Source organism: Amphiura filiformis, chromosome 7 (genome assembly GCF_039555335.1).
Source record: "Amphiura filiformis chromosome 7, Afil_fr2py, whole genome shotgun sequence".
NCBI classification, from domain to species: Eukaryota; Metazoa; Echinodermata; class Ophiuroidea; order Amphilepidida; family Amphiuridae; genus Amphiura; species Amphiura filiformis.
Window position 1 is genome coordinate 32109596 of NC_092634.1, and position 18293 is coordinate 32127888.

Sequence of the window (18293 nt, forward strand, 5' to 3'; positions counted from 1 at the left end):
TTACTTGTCACCAATGTGCTATAATTTTTGAAAAAAATGCAAAAATAGGCACAAAATTTGCCAAGGGTGTAGTACCCCCTTAAAAGCTCCCAATTAGGGCAAATTTTGGTGGTTTTGGGGGTGCTTTGTGTTGAAAATTGGTATAGTGATGGGTAAAAAACAGCAAAAAAGTAGCTATAGAGAAAGTCAGCATCCGAAAGTCTGCGTGGCACATCCCCGTACAAATTTTTGCAGCCCCGGGGGTCTTTATCATATCATACGTATGACCATGCAGAATGCAAATTGCTTATATAATGCCACATTTCCCGAAGAGGTACGAATTAGAGCCTAAACTCGTAATGGGCTATTCCAGAAAATAGGTGCACACCCCCTATAGAGGAGTATATTTTTCAATCAAAGAAATGTCCGGATTTCCAAGTTTGCTTTCTGAAAACGACTGGATTTCCAGTTGCCAATGTTACTGGAAAAAGCTTGGAAATCCAATAAAATAAAGGAAAAATCACGGAAATGTTGAAAATGAGCTCTCATATTGAGGATTTCTGATTTTAAACTATTTTTCTGCCGGATTTGTTTGCCTTTGGGCACTTTAAAAGTCTGGATTTCCAACAGTCACGACTGGACAAAAAGTCCGGATATCCGAACTCCTCTATAGGGGGTGTGCATCTATTTTCTGGAATAGCCCAATAGATAAGACGACAAAAACATGAAGCCATTATGACCTATAAATATTACGATTGCCCAGGTACCCGAAGCAGTATGTTAGACGTTAAATGTCATCACGAATCACCATGATGACAGTTGATGACGGTGACTTCCATATGCTCATGCAATTCATTTATAAATAATATTTCTCTATAGGGGGAAATATTAATTTATTTACTTATTACTTATTTAATTATTGTCTATTTTATTTTATTTATTTGTTTATTTAATTATTCCTTTATCAAAAGGCTTTTGTACTTCTATCTAAACATTACAAAGTATATATACGAGAAGAGAGCTTAAAGAGTTAACAGCACATCTGGATTTATTCATAAAGTGTTAAACAAGCTCAGCATTTTATGGCATAACATAATCCATGATAATAAAAGTGTCCAACTCACCAAGGTCTTGATCATCTAAAAGAACATTGTGATATGTAAGGACAAGATTGCCTGCCCAAATCCTAGTAAAACATTTAGTAATTGTTGGTATTTAATTCCTGCATAAACCTGCCAGTTCACCAGGCCAACGATGTTAGACCTTTAAAATTTTGGTTATTTTAGTTCAAAAACAGTTGAAAATGGTTGGTTGCTATGACAATTAGGTTAGTTGCTATGATTTCCCAACTTTGTCTCTGGACGTGTTATTTTCCTACCCAGCCCGTCCGACGGACGCCCTGTAACTAGTAGTGACGTACCGAACGTCGAAATACCAGGACAAAATTAACCAAATTTGTGATGTTTGTCTTTCGTTTGACATCTTTAGGCCTTATTTTTATTTGGCTCATTTCAGCATTAAAATTGTCATTTTTGCGCTCTTCACGCACACTCGTCCCAGTAACGTCATTCTGGTTGCGGGTCAGCATGAAAATGTTGCAATTTTTCCCACCTTGGAATTGTTGTGCACTGATAACTACCAAACAACCACACAACGTTTAACAGAAAAGGTTTTTATATGTCGGGTTATATAAATGGTATAAAAACGTTTTAATAACATTCATAAAACATTTTTTTAAACGAGATGCAATATTTTAGTGTAACAAAATATTTTGCAAAAATGTTTGCCCAAAATATTTTGCAAAAATGTTTGCCCAAAATATTTTGCAAAAATGTTTGCCCAAAATATTTTAAAATGACGTTTTGAAAACGTATTCACGATCTTTATATAACCCGACATTTAAGTGTTATTAAAAAGTTTTGAATAAACGCGTCCCAGCACCGATACATCAAAACCACAGTTACACATAATAGGATATGGACAGGTTTACTTTCAGGCCGGACGGGCTACTTTAAAGAGCAGCCTGTCCTACTAACTAGTTGCTTTTTGGCTGAATTTTACACACTGGTTCAGATGTGATATCAATCGCTTAATAGCCTGTACCCAACATAACATTAATAACATTTCTAACATTTAAAGGAAGGTGACCCAATATATTTGGAAAATTGAATTCCTTAAAACATACGTAAAAACAAAATGTTGTCCCTTTCAAGCATTCATGCAAAAACAACACGTAAATGTTTCTTGTTAACTACCCAGCACCCCCTTGATATCGAATGGTGCTCCCTAAACCGCCCTCTATAGACCACTAAGCTGCAGTAATCATGGTAATATACAATGTATTTTGCAATACTGGGTTTTCCCCGTGCAAATCATGCAATGTGTAATTTCTAGCGATTTTCTTTACGCACGTCGTCATGGTAGGATGGTTGAAAACAATATATCAACTATGTTCGGTGGGTCAAATGTTCATGAAATCATGTTGGTAATTATCTTAAAAAACCATGAACATTTTTTTATCATGATTATATTGCACTCAGTATTAATAACAAGATTAAAATATAGAAAAGGATATATACAATTTTATTTGCAGTGAAAAGGCTGTGTTCTTTACTTTGAAATAAGAACAATTTATAAATTGTTTTTGTTACAACCTGTATTCTCATACGTCGACCAAAAAAAAGAATATGTTATTCATAGCTTACTGTTTCTTGTTTCAACATTGTATTGTAAGTAATCAATGGATTGAAAAATGCTTCTTGCTAAAGTCAAAAACAAAACGTATGTGAAAGCTGCATAATCAGTAAATTTTAATTTAGTAAAGCACACATTTCTCCGCGCGAGCCATTTTAGTTTGTCGAGAGTACGGTTCTTTACGCTGTTAAACCCCATACAACAAGCTATAATCTAGTTTAAAAGAATAAGATTTGGAGTCAGTGGCTTGAAATTGATAAGTGCTTAAAACGAAAACTTAATTTCGGTAAATAATGTAAGGTGTGCTACCCCATTTTAAAGAACAGATCATATAATACGTTCTTAACCGTTAAACAGGTGTATAGTTATTATTGTGTTGTATCACATTCTTATATGATATACTCATCTTCCACTTTCATTACATTGTTGTATACCATAATGCATAGTTATATTCAACTCCATAGATACATATATAACGAGTGCCCATAGTGACACCAAGATTTGTACAAATATAGATCGAATATAATAAAGAACTGTCAGGTACATGCATAAAGACTGTCAAATATTCATAATGAATGCTAGATGATATAGAAGGAATGCTTATTATGTACATAACACACCATTTTACATTGAGACATGTATACCTTTACTCAGGCTTTTACTATTAACATTAATATTATTATTCTACTGTACATTATCTCAGATTTACTATTAACGTGTCAGCTTAACGTTCAGCTAAAGCTTCTCGTTTTAAGAAATTTAGTTGAGGTATATTTCCGCTTTTGCCTAATAAATTGCTAGCAAAAATCTTCATTTTACTGTAGGATATTGGTCTAGTAATAAGGTAAATAATGGCGTCTTTACAAGAATTTGTGATATTGCCCTTACAATGATATTCTTTTTCGGAGCTTAACAATAATAATATATCGTGATAATTATTATCAGTGGTGGCTCCAGGAATTTTACGGGTGGCAATGGAAGCGGGATGGAAAAGCAAACAATCTGAGAGGGGCACAAATCGGAAGTAAATTTGGATTTTGTGCCAAAATAGTGACATTTTCGGTGAATTTTTGTTCTGGTGGGCTGTTTCACCATGCCCACCTTGTCGATACCACTTTTTATGATAACATTACTATTAAGGTTCGTGCTTGTTGACGAATTTCGGTGATGATCATAATTCATCTATTAGCATGATCAATTCCACCCTGCGTTGACTCGAACCTGAGTGAGCAGATTGGAGCGTAAGGTCTGTTGTGCGACCCCTGCCACGTCATTCCAAGTGGAGTAAAATCGACTGCAAACGTTGTAAGTTGGATTGGCCGGATCCAAAATGAAAGGACTGAAAATGAGAACAAACATGTACATCGATTTACTTCCGGAACAATAACTATATTAACAAGGCTATAATTAACTTTATATTTCATAAGTGACCGCTTATGGGTTCGAATTTCAGCAGCCTAATCATGAAGCTCCCGTGGCCAAGTGGTTAAGGCGCAGGTCTCGTAAACCTTTGGTCCTGGGTTCGATTCGATTCACTGTTTCTACTTGTCTCCTTTATTATTTGCGACGGCGAACCTGATGAAAAATAATGTTTATTTATATAATTCCCGTCGATCATGCCATTGTTTTTCCGTGTTTATATTTCATTTTGGAAGTTTTTATTGACATAGCTCAACGTTTTTCTGTAGCTCACGGTAAAGAGCAAGACCTTCAGAATTAGGGTTTTAATTATGGTTAGTATTAGTATACAAAAGATTGCGGAATACCCACCGCACTCAGAACCATAAGTGTGTGATGCCTCGTTGTAACTAATATAAATTGCACACACGGGGTACGCTATCACTAGTGGATATTAAAATGAGAATTCTTTCAAACCGATGAGAATTGGACAAAACCATGCGAATTGAACATTATCTCATCTCTACAAAAATTCTCATCCAAGTGAATGAGAAATATTAATTAACGTGTCAACAACCTGTCACATTGTATTGTCGTGTTAATTGTTCTCATTTAAAACATTGCTGCAGGTTGTTGACACGTTAATTAGTATTTCTCATTCACTTGGATGAGAAAGTTTCGTAGAAACGAGAATTGTCATAGTTAAGTCCAAATTCTCATCGGTTTGCAAGAATTGTCATTTTAAATTTCCAATAGTGTGTGTAGGGTATAACGTAATTATTCCCGATTCGTATTACTTTCATATCAACAGTCAAGAATATGAAGAGTTTGGTTCCAAAAGGCGCAAAATCCAAAGGCTGCTCTGTGTAAAATTCATTTGAAGGTATTCCTAAGAGTAGCAGTAACCTTGCAAATCTAATAACATCCCAGCAAACACAAAACGTTTTCGACATCATTCGCAAAATGTTATAAAAGGTTGTCAGAAAACGTTTAAATGTCGGGTTATATAAAGGGTATAAAAACGTTTTAATAACACTCCAAAAACATTTTTGAAAACTTGGTACAAATCATTCTAAACAGAATGTTATTTTGGGGTTGAAAAAATATTTTGCAAAAAATGTTTGCAAAAATAGTTTACAATGACATTTCGAAAACATTTTAAAAATATTGTTGTAGTGTGTTTTCATACAAAACGTTTTAAAACGATTTCATGACCTTTATATAACCCGACATTTTAATGTTATTATAACGTTTTTACCTAAACCAAAACCCAAAATATAGCTGATTTAAAACGTTTTAAAAACGTTTTTGTGTTTGCTGGGATTGGACCACTAGAATAGTTATAAAAACATTTTGTTTATCTTTAAAAAAATAATTGCAAATCTCATTAACCTCCCACATGCTTAGAAGAAAATAATAAATATAAAAGAAAATCTTTTTTTTTTTTGTTCCAAAAGGAGCTAAATCCAATGGCAGCCATTTTAAAACTGTGTATTGGGGAATTGTTAGGGGACAAAATGATGTTGAAAATAGTTATTGGATTTAGCGCCTTTTGGAAACAAACTCTTCATATTACGTGTTACTGAGCTCTTGCAATAACCCTGTAGAATTCCGTAACTTGTGCTTTTGTGAAAGGCACTGACATGAAAGTAAATTAAACAAATTAGTTTGCAAGTAAGACCGAAAGCGACATAAAGAGGAAAATGTGTCATTTTAAATGTTCATGATTCTATCCGTGTGGAAACGCAATTGAACGAGAGCTTAATTTTTTGTCGGTGCTATTTTCTTAATTTTTGTCAATTGTTCATACCTTTTTGGAATTTTATAGACTAATGCTTAACTTTTAAACGGTTCTTTCACATTTCAAATATTTTCACGCTTTCAATAATACTTTAAAACATTAAATTTTAAGACCAAAAAAAATGTCAAACCTTCGTTTGCCTTCGGAGTCCATCACACTATGTGCTCGTCGAACCATGGCTTCGTCGTAGTTACAGGTCCAATATTTACTCAAAGTTGGCAGCTCGGTAGCAATGATACTGAGGACAGCTTTAAATCCTTGCAGGCGATTGAAGGAACTTGGACTACCAGCTCTTTCCCAGGCAAGAACGGTGATGAGCTCCATTGGGTATGACGTTGGTAGAGGCCACTTGCCTTTCAAGACAGATCCCACGACTTGTGAATTCCAATATTTCACGAGGCGAATCAACTCCTTAACAACACCTGGTTTCGTCTTGATGAAGTCTACCTGAAGTTTCACGAGACTAACAGAGTAGAACTCCCTATCATCTTTGCTCCGGCGCAACATCGCCTCGTAGATTTGGGGCTTTCCTAAGAACAACGATATAGAAATCGACTGAATTAACATTATCCCCATGAATGTGTAATTAATTCCATTATATTTCTTCTTGCTCTAAGTGTGTCTTAAAAACTCTGTCTGCTCCTTTATCTTAATATTTCGACTTCTCCTCTCTTCTCGCCTCTCCTCCACTATACACTGCAAAACAATGTTAAGCATTTAAACACTTTTCAGAACACATTATTTCCTTATCTTTGTAAACGTGTTTAAATACTGAACTGTTTTGAGTATTAAGGGTAGACGAGGTATTGTTGGTCGAAGCAACCCAAAAAATCGATTTTTATTATCTAGATCAATATATTATTGCAAATTAACACCTTGATGTTTTGCAAAACTTAGTTCTACAAATCGTATACTTTGCAAACGTGCTTAATTTATTGTGGTTAATGAGTTATGTACGTTTTACAAAAGTGTTGTTGTTTCAGCCCTCTTTACAACGTAACTCAAGAACCGCAGCACCTATAAAAGTATATCTGTGATATTTTAATTCTTCTACACGCTCGCTATGAATTGAGCAATGCAGATTTTGCCAAAGCTCACTACCATTCGTAAGATGCTGTGAACTACCAAATCACAACAGTTTAAAATAATTAATAACCTTAATGGAAAATATTTAGCCATTGGACATTGATGTTTGATGGGAATTTAATACGTAATGTTTATCTTCTAACCATGGTTGCTTTATCTTCTCTTTATATCAGGTGGCATGAAATGCCACACTGATATATTGTTGATGAAATTTTCTTCTCCTGCTTCTGCTTCTTCTGATTCTTTCGTCAATCCATCTTTTAAAATGCTACTAGTGCCAGACGCTTGCATCAATCTCGACCAAACTTGGCCATAGGAAGCACTGACCCAAGCTCCTTCAAAGTTGTACACAGTTAGGGGTGAAAGCTCATGTAAGGGTCATTAGATCTTTCAAATGCTACTAGTGCAAGGCGCTTGACCCAATTTCGACCAAACGTGGCCATAAGAACCACTGACCCAAGCTTGATATAAGTTGTACACATATAGGGGTCAAAGGTCAGATCGCGGATATTAGGGGTAATTTAGTGAAAATCTTTAAAATGCTGCTACTCCTTTAAACTGGATGCTATGACCACAGGAGAACCACTGGCCCAAGCTTTATATATATTGTACCACAGCTTAAAGGTCAACCCAAGGTCAAAGGTCAAATGAGGTCACATGTTAAAATTAGCTTGATTTGGCTTTGAACATCTTTGTGTAAAATTTGATAGAACAGCTATCATTAGGCACGGTGACCTACATTTATAGTAGACAAGCCACAAATTTTAAGTTGCTCCGAGTTTCCTATAACTCAGGAGAAAGAATCCCTGACACTTCAGGAGTATGAAACCATAAAGGTCATATGAGGTCAAAGGTCAGGTCAAATTTTAAGTTGCTCCCATTGTGCTGTACCTTGGGGAAAATGACCTCTATAAACAAAATAAACAAAAACTATCCTTCCATTTTAAGCATTTCCACATTTAATTTCATCATCCATATCAGCTGCCACCTGATATTTGTGCTTCTTGAAGCACAGTAGCTCTAGTTCTACTTCTCCTTCTCCTGTTTTCCCTCTAGTCGCTTCGCCTCTACCCTCTTCTCTCCCCTCCGCTCTTGTCCTCTCCTCCTCCTCTCTCCCTTTCTCTCCTCCCCACTCCTCTTCTCTCCTAATTTGTCCACTTCTTCTTGTGTTTCCAGCATCCTTATGTCAGATTTTCAAATAAGTCCATAGACTCACCTGCTGCTGTGAGATTGTCAGCTGTTGGTATCAAATCAACATCTACGTTGACACCTGACACCTTAAGGGTTGTTTTGACCATATACTCGTTCCTCTCCGTCTTCACCACCGTGGCATGATCTTTAACGGCTTGCTCAATACTTCGGTTAGCTTTTGCTAACTCTCTTTGTATGTAGACGGACATATTTGAAACATTTTGGAGGTACGGGAGATCTGGGCTGTTTATCATAACAACGCAGTCGATGTCGGACTTTCCTTTCAGCATTGTACCTTTTCCAAGCGATCCCCCCTGAAGATAAGGACAACAAAAAAACAATAACAAAACTGTAAAATGCATAGTGTGTCTCGTCTCAAGTTGAGAGTAACCCCATATTGGATTTCGAATCGCGCGCGCTAACCGAATACCGCGGGCCGTAGACACACACGTATAAGGCGTAGAAGCCTGGTGTCGCAACCGGGTAAACGCACTCATTTGAGCCTGCTACTGCACAATCCAACATGGCGTTACGCTCAACTTGAGACAGATAATAGTACAGTGGTGGATATAAGTTGCAAACGATCTTTAGATTCGTATCAGAATCAAACTTTTCCTAATTGAATCTCACCTTAACAACCTCCTTCACACTCAAAGGCATTCGCTGACGCAGGATCTCTCCAACCTGGTCCACTGCACGTCCACACTGGTCTTTAAAATCTTGCATCCCATAACTGGAGCTAGTTTTCCCAACAATTTCTCTTTCATACCAACTATTGAATCCGGATGCTGAAGTGAAACACCATGGCTCGCTCACTTGAGGATGTCCGCTAGATCCTTGGACTTTAGATTCTTGCACACTATGAAATGGATAACACGGTACTTTTCTGGAAAATGCCGCCATTTTTGTCGTTACTTGATGCCTATGCGTTCAATATTAAGCGAGAAGTAAATGAACGACTGTACGATTTTGTCATAGGCGTTTTCATGCATAGCTTGCAATACTGGGTTTTTCCAGCGCAAATCATGCAATATTTTAATTAGCGATTGGAATATTTGCTTTATCATGTTTATGCACGTCGTCGTCGTCGTACGAAGGTTGACAACAATATCGGTTATCGACTGCTCAGTGTCAGAAGTGGGTAAATGCAATAGCTGCCCTGTGAACGTTTGGCATTTACACACAGTATACTGTACTCATCTATACATAGCAGATGCACATGGCAGCTAATGCAGTTACCCACTTCTGGCACTGGGCAGTCGTTATCAATTGTTCAGCGTGTCAAACGGTGATGTCGTCATGAAAGCTTCAGGCTGAGTAATTTCCTAATATAAATTTATATGTATATTTTTCAGAACACCTATACAATAACTTGCATATTATCTTTACTTCCCAGGGGTCTATTTATTTGACTGATGTTCGTTCTTGATGCAAGTGGCATTTTTGACAAGAATCGCAATACCCATAAACAGAAATGCATTTGAAAACCCCACCGTCACTAAACGATAATATAGTAAACAGATGAAGAAGTTGCAATATTGCGTAATACTGGCGCGGGATTTCCCAGGTCATTCTTTTGTCAATATCGCGTGATTTTGTTCACAAATCAGTAATGCGGTCATTTATGAGAAGCCCGCGTGTGTGAAAGAGAATGAAAACTATGTTTAAAATGTTTCCGGTCCTCTTACGGGAAGGGATAGCAACGTTTGCACAGTATTTTTGTGGGACCTGAGAGCACATTAGACACGTCAAATTGCATTCTGAATACGAGGAATATCCTGCTGAGATGAAATAATTTTCAGTTTTTGAAATCCGCGATATAATACGAATTTTACGGCAAATTTATATTTTTGATATTTAACAGTCCTAGAAGTAAACTTTTAATAAATCTAGTGATATGTACTTAAAGTGTATGTAGCTGGGAGGAAATGCAGTACATCATTTGGAAATTTTGACTTTTCGTATTGAAGATACACATTTTTCCCAAATTGTTTCACGGTTTACTAAGCATGCAAAGGAGGTGATACACCCTTTACTTAAGGCTTGATCATGCTGATATTTAAATATATTTTGTGGACTACAACCAATATCCGCAAATTTAGCTCATCCTAGCGATTCCCATCCCGAGTTAAAAATACTTAACTAATGAACACATTATTTTTACATGCCTCTTACTCTCTTAGCAGCTAAGGGAACAAACCAAAAGATTTATGACGTCCTATAAACGAAACTAGTTTCGTTTCGGGGGGAGGGGGTAAAAATACTCGATTACGTTTGTACAAAAACATCGGTCTGAAGAATGTGTCATTATTATTATTATGTCAACATTTTCAATATTTCTTTATTACGTTTCTGGCAGGGGGTCGGCTGAGAAACGAAACTAGTTACGTTTATAGGACGTCGTCGATCTTTTGGTTTGTTCCCTAAGCAAATACACCTACTCCCACTTTTTTTGGGTTTGCCAGCAAATTATTCCCCCTCCCCTTTACCCTATCCGGGGCTCATAATTATTTGACAGCCGCTAAATATATAAACTCTCAATACCATTAATATGTTAATACTCACTCGTATAAATTATGTCCCAGTCAATAAATCTAATTCTTTAATCAAAATACAACAAAACAATACATATTTTACTGTTCCTTATTTAAATAGAACTTATGCAATATGACGTCGCTCATCCTCATTAAAATAAAATTCTAACCACCAAAAATGCGAATGGTGAAATTCGCATGATAATATAATAAAATACTCGTAAGTATGAATGGTCGTGGCAACGAATTAGAAACCTGTCCTTTTGTCATCTAGACTAAACCCACCATTAGCCATTAAAATAGTTATTTTATCAAAATATCATGATTTATTTCTCTTGCACTTTCACTTTACTTTATTCAATTCAACTACATATTTATATATAGTAGATGATAAGGATAATGAACTGAGTGCAATGCATTCGTCAAGATAATCGCACGCGCCGTGGAGTTATTGCCTTTAGCTCGAGAGCCGATAGGCTCGAGAGCTAAAGGCAATAACTCCATGGCAAGTGCAATTATCTTGAGGAATGCATTTGCACAAGTACATTATCCGTCTTCTTTTAGCCAAGATATTACTGATTGTATTGCATGTAACATTTGTGCCATAACTCTTTTATGTTTTTCCTGAGAAGTCAAAATCCAATTGTATAAATTTTATTGTTACACCCTGTATACCATTTTAACACCACAGAATGTATATTCGTACTTTTTGATGGTATATATATCGAACAGACAATTATATAGTTATGTGACCTCTGTGTCGAAAGCGCCACCTAACTCTACTATATAGTTATATGAAAGTAGTATTTCTAGTATTTGAGCGTGCACGTATTATCTAGAATCTATTGTTTAGCGTGCGGGTTTTAGATAATGCATTGTTTAGCGTGCAGGTTTATATAATTTGGGCTATGAAGGGTAGTTCGCGAAAATAATGCACGGGAGAAGAATACATAACAATGAATAGAAACGGGCACTAGAAGTGTATACATACATAACGAGTGCCCATAGTGAAAGCAAGATTGATATAAACACTTCTAAAATCGATATAATACATAACATTCTTGATCAGATTGCCCGATTATCCGCCCAGATACATACATAACATGCCTAAAGACTGTCTTATATTCATATCGAATGATAGATTATTATTATTATTATTATTATTATTATTATTATTATTATTATTATTATTATTATTGTTATTATCAGTATTATTATTATTATTATTATTATTATTATCATTATTATTATTAGCGTTATTATTATTATTATTATTATTATTATTATTATCATCATCATCATTAAAATTTTACTGTATACTTGTCTCCGATTTTACTATTAAGCATCATATTAGCTAAGCCTTCCGAAATTTTCTACTCTTTTCCTAGTAAAGTAATTTTTTGTTGTTTTTTTATTGTTAATATTGGGCATTTATGGTAATAATGGTGTCTTCAAACCAATTTCTGATATTACCCTTGCAATGCCATTTCATATAGGCCTACTGAGCTCTACAATATTCGTGCTTGTTGAAGAACTTCGGACCCAGCAAACACAAAACGTTTTTGACATTATTCGCAAAAGGTTATAAAAAGGTTGTCAGAAAATGTTTAAATGTCGGGTTGTATAAATGGTATATTAAGGTTATAAAACGTTTTCATAACATTAAAAAACGTTTTTTGATAATCTACTACCCAGTAACCACAAAATGTTTTACAGAAATCGTTTAAATGTCGGGTTATATAAAGGGTATAAAAACGTTTTAATAACATTCCAAAAACATTTTTGAAAACCTGATACAAAACATTCTAGACAGAATGTTATTTTGGGGTTGAAAAAATATTTTGCGAAAAATGTTTGCCCAAAATATTTGCAATAACGTTTTAAAAACGTTTTCATGACCTTTATATAACCCGACATTTAAATGTTATTAAAAGTTTTGAAATAAACATTTAAAGAACATTTCTGTTTGCTCTGTGCAAATATTTTAACATAATGTTATTTAAGTGTTGACAAAATATTTGCAAAAATAGTTTACAATAACATTTGGAAAACATTTTAAAAATATTGTTGTAGTGTGTTTTCATACAAAACATTTTAAAACGTTTTCATGACCTTTATATAACCCGACATTTTAATGTTATTAAAACGTTTTTACCTCAACCAAAAGCCCAAATATAACTTATTTCAAACGTTTTTAAAACGTTTTTGTGTTTGCTGATGAGATGGCCATGAATTCATCCATCAGGATGATCACTTCCACCCTGGGTTGACTCGAACCTGGCAGAGCAGATTGGAGCGTAAGGTCTGCTGTGCGACTCCTGCTACGTCATTCCAAGTGGCGTGGAAACGAGAGCAAACGTTGTTAGTTGGATTAGCCGGATCTAATATGAAAGGACTGAAAATAAAACAAAAACACGTAGAATTGATCGATTAATTTCCGGCACTTTTAAAGTAAAAACACGAATGCTAAATGACTTTTGTTTTATACTTTGGAAGCTTGTCCTCTTGTAGCTCAAGGTTTCCCTCGTGGCACTTTTCCACATTGTTTTTCAAAACTTTAAAACGTGTACTAGCAAATGCATCTTTAGAATCACGGTTTTTATTAGGTTAGAGTTAGTGTCAGTGTACAAAAGTATAAAGGGGTTATTGGAAGAGGACAGTAACGCGTAAGAGTTTCTTGACTGAGGACATAAAGTAAACAAGACGCTATCGTTGGCTAAATCAGTGCTGCACTAAATATAAAAATATAACAATTCATCACATATCAGGAAAAAATATGTTATTTCGTGTTTTGATTCGGGTTTAAAAGTGTTAATGTACAAGGGCTAGGGTGATTTTCTCGTATATGGTTTTACAGTGACTTAAGTAGTGGGCCCCTGGTGGGCCCCCTCGTCCCTATTCATAACATTGGGTCCCATTGGCTGTTGGCATAAAACTAACAAGATGCTATCATTGATTCAATATAAGTGATTTACTAAATCAAAAATCTAATTATTTATAAAATAATATATTTGAATTTGGCATTCCATTGTACATGGTCTGCAAGCAGTGAGACCGGCAAGCGACATGAGGATAATACAACTATGGCATTAAGTTCATGTTAGGAGTTTTGACCGTCGGACAGAAACTTTTCAGTTAAGTGCTCATAATGGAAAAATACCAATACCTAGTTGAAATTTCAAATAGACTTAACCTTCACCTTTAAGCAATTCCTTCACATTTCAAATATATTGACGCTTTCGTGCCTATAACGTTAATTCCTGTTTAACATTCATTTTTAAGACCAAAAATTGTCATTTCAAACCTTTGCTTTCTGTCGGACTTCATAACACTTTGTGCTCGTCGAACCATAGATTCATCGTAGTTGCAGGTCCAATGTTTCCTCAATGTTGGTAGCTCGGTAGCAATGATACTGATAACAGCTTTGAATCCTTGCAGGCGATTGAAGGCTGTCGGACTACCAGCTCTCTCCCAGGCAAGAATGGTAATAAGCTCCATTGGGTATGACGATGGAAGGGGCTTCTTGTCTTTCAGGGCAGATCCCACGACTTCTTTATTCCAGTACTTCACGAGGCGAGTCAACTCCTTAACAACAACTGGTTTAGTCTTGATGAAGTCTACCTGAAGTTTTACGAGGCTCGCAGAGTAGAACTCCCTCTCAAAATTGCCCCGGGGCAACATGGACTCGTAGATTTGGGGCTTTCCTATTATATATTATATAAAAAGATTATAGCATTAACAGCCGTGAGGACAATGTGAATTATCTTCACAATGTCTCTCTCTCTCCATCTGATCTGTCTACTCTTCTCTCTGTAAAATAGTATCTCTCCTCTCGACTCCTCTCGTCTTCTCTCCACTACTCCACTCTCTTTTCCTCCCCACTTCCATTAATTCTCTTCCCTCTGTCTCTCCTCTCATATTCCCTCTGTCTCTCCTCTCCTCGTCATCCCATTTTCGTTCAACGTTCCATGTTAGAACACATTCATGTCTTTATGGTTAAGGCTCACCTTCACCACCGAGATTGTCAGCTGTTGGTATCAAATCGACCTCTACGTCGACTCCTGACACGTTTAGAGTTGCTGTAACCATGAACTTGTTCGACTTGATGCTCACCACTGTAGCATGATCTTTAATGGCTTGCTCAATACTTCGAATAGCTTTTGCTAAATCTCTCACAACGTAATCATCGTACACATTCGAAACGGTTCGAAGATACGGCAAATCGGGACTGTTTATCATGACAACGCAGTCGATATCAGACTTTCCTTTTAACATTGTACCTTTCCCAAGTGATCCACCCTGGAAAAACAAAAACAAAAACACGTGGCGTATAATTAAAGACCGAATTAAAAAGACTAGTTTGCGTCTGACGTCATGACAAAGGCGCGCCGTGATTGGTTGCTGACCTGCGCAGTATGGCATTTTTGGTCTGGTTGACAGGACGGCATACGCAAACTAGTCTTTTTAATTCGGTCTTTAATTATAGCTGGGGCGCCGAATCAACCAATTCAATGATCGATTGTGCGCCCCTTCCAAGCGAGGAAAGTCAAAAGTATTCTAATTGTGATTTGAAATACCAAAATTGTGCAAATGTTTGCGCACTCCGGTCGCAATTGTTTCATGAATGGGGAAGCCATTCTGTACCCTTGCCCCCAGGCGGCAAAACCCCTAGCTACGCCTCTGCAATCTCAATTTTGATGGAGTAAAGTGGGGATACGGTAGGATCGCCGTCCTCGTTTAACTAGAGCGGTTACTGCACCACAGCTGAACCATGACCTTTGGCAGTATTTTGTGGTAGATGTGAGATGTGCGGGTATACCTTCTTCGGATTTCAAGATAAGACAAGGACCCAAGGAGTATTACCCCCGAGTGGGGCAATTATTTTTTATTATATTCTTTACTTTCCTCTTTCATTTGACACTACTGGGAGGTCATATACCTTCTTGGCATTGACCCAGGTCTCATGAGGAATGTCACCCCCGGTGGGGAAATTATTTGGATTAAATTCTTACTTTTTCTCTTTCATTTGACACCACTCGGTGGGTGGGGGGTCAGAGCTTCTAGGAATTTCGAAAGGACCAAAATAGAAATACTGACCCTGGTCTTCTGAGGAGCGTCACCGCGGTGGGGTAAATAATGTTAATACATTCTTTACTTCTCTTTTATTTGACACCATTCGGGGGTTAAACCTTCTTGGCATATTAAGATATGAAAAGGACCCAAAACATGAATATTGACCCACGTCCTAAGAGGAGTGTCACCCCGGTGGGGAAATGATTTTTATTATATTCTTTACTTTGTTCTCTTTCATTTGACACCATTCGGGTTGACCCAAAATATGAATATTGACCCAGGTCTTATGAATAGTGTCACCTCCGGTGGGGAAATTATTTGTATTATATTCTTTACTTTTTTCTCTTTATTTGACACCACTCGAGGGGTCATACCTTCTTCCCATTTTGAGATATGAAAAGGACCCATATGAATATTGACCAGGGTCTTATGATGAGTGGCACCCCGGGTAGGGACATATTTTTATTATATTCTTTACTCCTTCCTCTTTCATTTGACACCACTCGGGGGTTCATATCTTCGTGGCATTTAAAGATATGTCCATTTCAGACCAAAAAGCAAGTTAGCTAGTAAGCTAGTATCATACACTGATATCATGGATATAGACTGATCCCATTTCATGGTTCAGCAAAAACTAAGGCCTACTGTCTATGCAATTTTAAACCAATAGCTAATAAAGATAGACAGAATTACTTGTTACCAGTGTCCAAGAAGATCCGAATATAGAAACAAATTGACAAAGGCGGGGGGATGTAGTCCACTTTTTTCATGCTGCAAGGGGACTTAGGGAAAAAGGTTCACATTTTGGCACTAACCCCTATAAAATATTAATGATACTCACCTTGATAACTTCTTTCACATTCAAATGCATTCGCTGGTGCAGTATCCGTACCACCTGATCCACAGCGCGTCCACACTCCTCTCTAAAATCTTGCATTCCATACCCAAAATTACTTCCAACAATTTCCCTTTCATACCAGCTGTTGAAGTCCGCGGTTGAAGTTAAACTCCATGGACTGGTTCTCCAAGTTTCCTGTGGATATCCCCTTGATTCTTGGACTCTGCGAAATGGATAAAACAGCACTTCTCCGATTTCTCTAAAAAATGCCGCCATTTTATAGCTACCCTTCAAATGTAGCGAGGGAAATGAACAATCAGTCGTACGATATTTTCGTAAACACAATACGGGTTTTCCCCACGAAAATCATGCAATATGTAATTAGCGATTGGATATTTGCTCTGCTCACGTCGCCGTCGCACGAAGGCCGACGAGAAAACTATATTTGCGCGTATATCCCAGCAAAATACAAACGTTCTTGTTGGCTTATATATATATTGGGTGTAAAACGTGTCAATAACATTTTAAATACATTTACGAAAACAGAGGTTAGTTAGCTTTCCCAGTTACTAAATGCAAATACAGTTTACGAACTATAATGACATGACAATTACTTTTGACGATGACTTTTGAGATTTCTATATATTTGTCATTGTGATTTCGGAGCTGCTGAAACCCTGGGGTTTCGGAGCAACACCAGCGATGCACAAACCAATGGCTGCCGTATGCATTGGTATGAATAGTGATAGTGGGACCCCGGGAGAGTGAGACTTACTTCTGATTACAAACAAATACAGCACTAAATTTTTGGAATTAAAAAATATTAGTATGTTTTGCCAAATGAAATATGGCTAAATCCTAATCCTTTTGCTAGTTCTAACTGGCAATAAAAATAGATTTTAATAGTTTTACAATTTGAGGGGAAAAGGTCAAAAACATTTTACATGTATTCTTATAATTAGAGCCACACAATTCTAAGACTTGGCACAAGTCTAAGCATTCAAAATCTAAGTATATGCTAAGATTTACCTCATAATTGTGATATTTTATGTTATTTTTGATAATTGGTTATGAACAAGATTTGAAAAATGTGTTTTCCAAAAATTAGAATGCATAAATTGAAATTAGTCTTTGTACAAGTCTTAAGTGACAATCAAGCGATTGTCACAGCTTAACAAAAACGCTCTAAAATGGATGATTTTGGCCGTTTAGTTCCATTGTAAAATATTACTTTCATTACAAACTATTCATTTGGCAAAACAATGTAGTAATTTTTCAATTTAAACAAATTAGTGCTGTATTTTTCTGGAACCTTTGAATGAACTTTGACCTGATTATTAACCTTTCGTGTGTCAAACAGAGAAAAACATCTGCAACTAATACCATGATAACATAATATGTGATAACAAGATTTTCATTTAATTTGGGGAACGTATGGAGGTACCGTGAAGAACTTACGATTGGGTTACGCCCTGGTTTACTCTCTTCTGGTAAGACGGTCGCAGTCGGTGTGCATCTTGTTTGGTATGGAAACTATAATTTCGTTTACCTCAAATCAATATGGTGTTCCATGAGGAAGTTTATAAATAACCCATAGCCTATGCCCGTAGATTACCAAGAGACAAAAATATTCGTCTATTGAAACTTCTCCACGGAGGACGTATGTTAACGGGTTAGGCCATTTTAAATCGACTTTCGA

The 18293-nt window shown here is 36.4% G+C and overlaps 2 protein-coding genes across 2 annotated transcripts; both read right to left on the reverse strand.

The window, feature by feature from the left end:
- Positions 1 to 961: 961 nt before the first annotated feature.
- Positions 962 to 9246, reverse strand: LOC140157030 (2'-5'-oligoadenylate synthase 1-like). Its single transcript, XM_072180092.1, has 4 exons — positions 8780 to 9246; positions 8175 to 8463; positions 6003 to 6402; positions 962 to 4012 (listed from the first exon to the last, which is right to left on the reverse strand). The coding sequence occupies exons 1-4, from the start codon at positions 9050 to 9052 to the stop codon at positions 3868 to 3870; spliced, it is 1107 nt and encodes a 368-aa protein (XP_072036193.1). The 5' UTR covers positions 9053 to 9246; the 3' UTR covers positions 962 to 3867.
- Positions 9247 to 11954: 2708 nt separating this feature from the next.
- Positions 11955 to 17141, reverse strand: LOC140157032 (2'-5'-oligoadenylate synthase 1A-like). Its single transcript, XM_072180093.1, has 4 exons — positions 16598 to 17141; positions 14691 to 14982; positions 13988 to 14387; positions 11955 to 13078 (listed from the first exon to the last, which is right to left on the reverse strand). The coding sequence occupies exons 1-4, from the start codon at positions 16868 to 16870 to the stop codon at positions 12934 to 12936; spliced, it is 1110 nt and encodes a 369-aa protein (XP_072036194.1). The 5' UTR covers positions 16871 to 17141; the 3' UTR covers positions 11955 to 12933.
- Positions 17142 to 18293: the final 1152 nt, after the last annotated feature.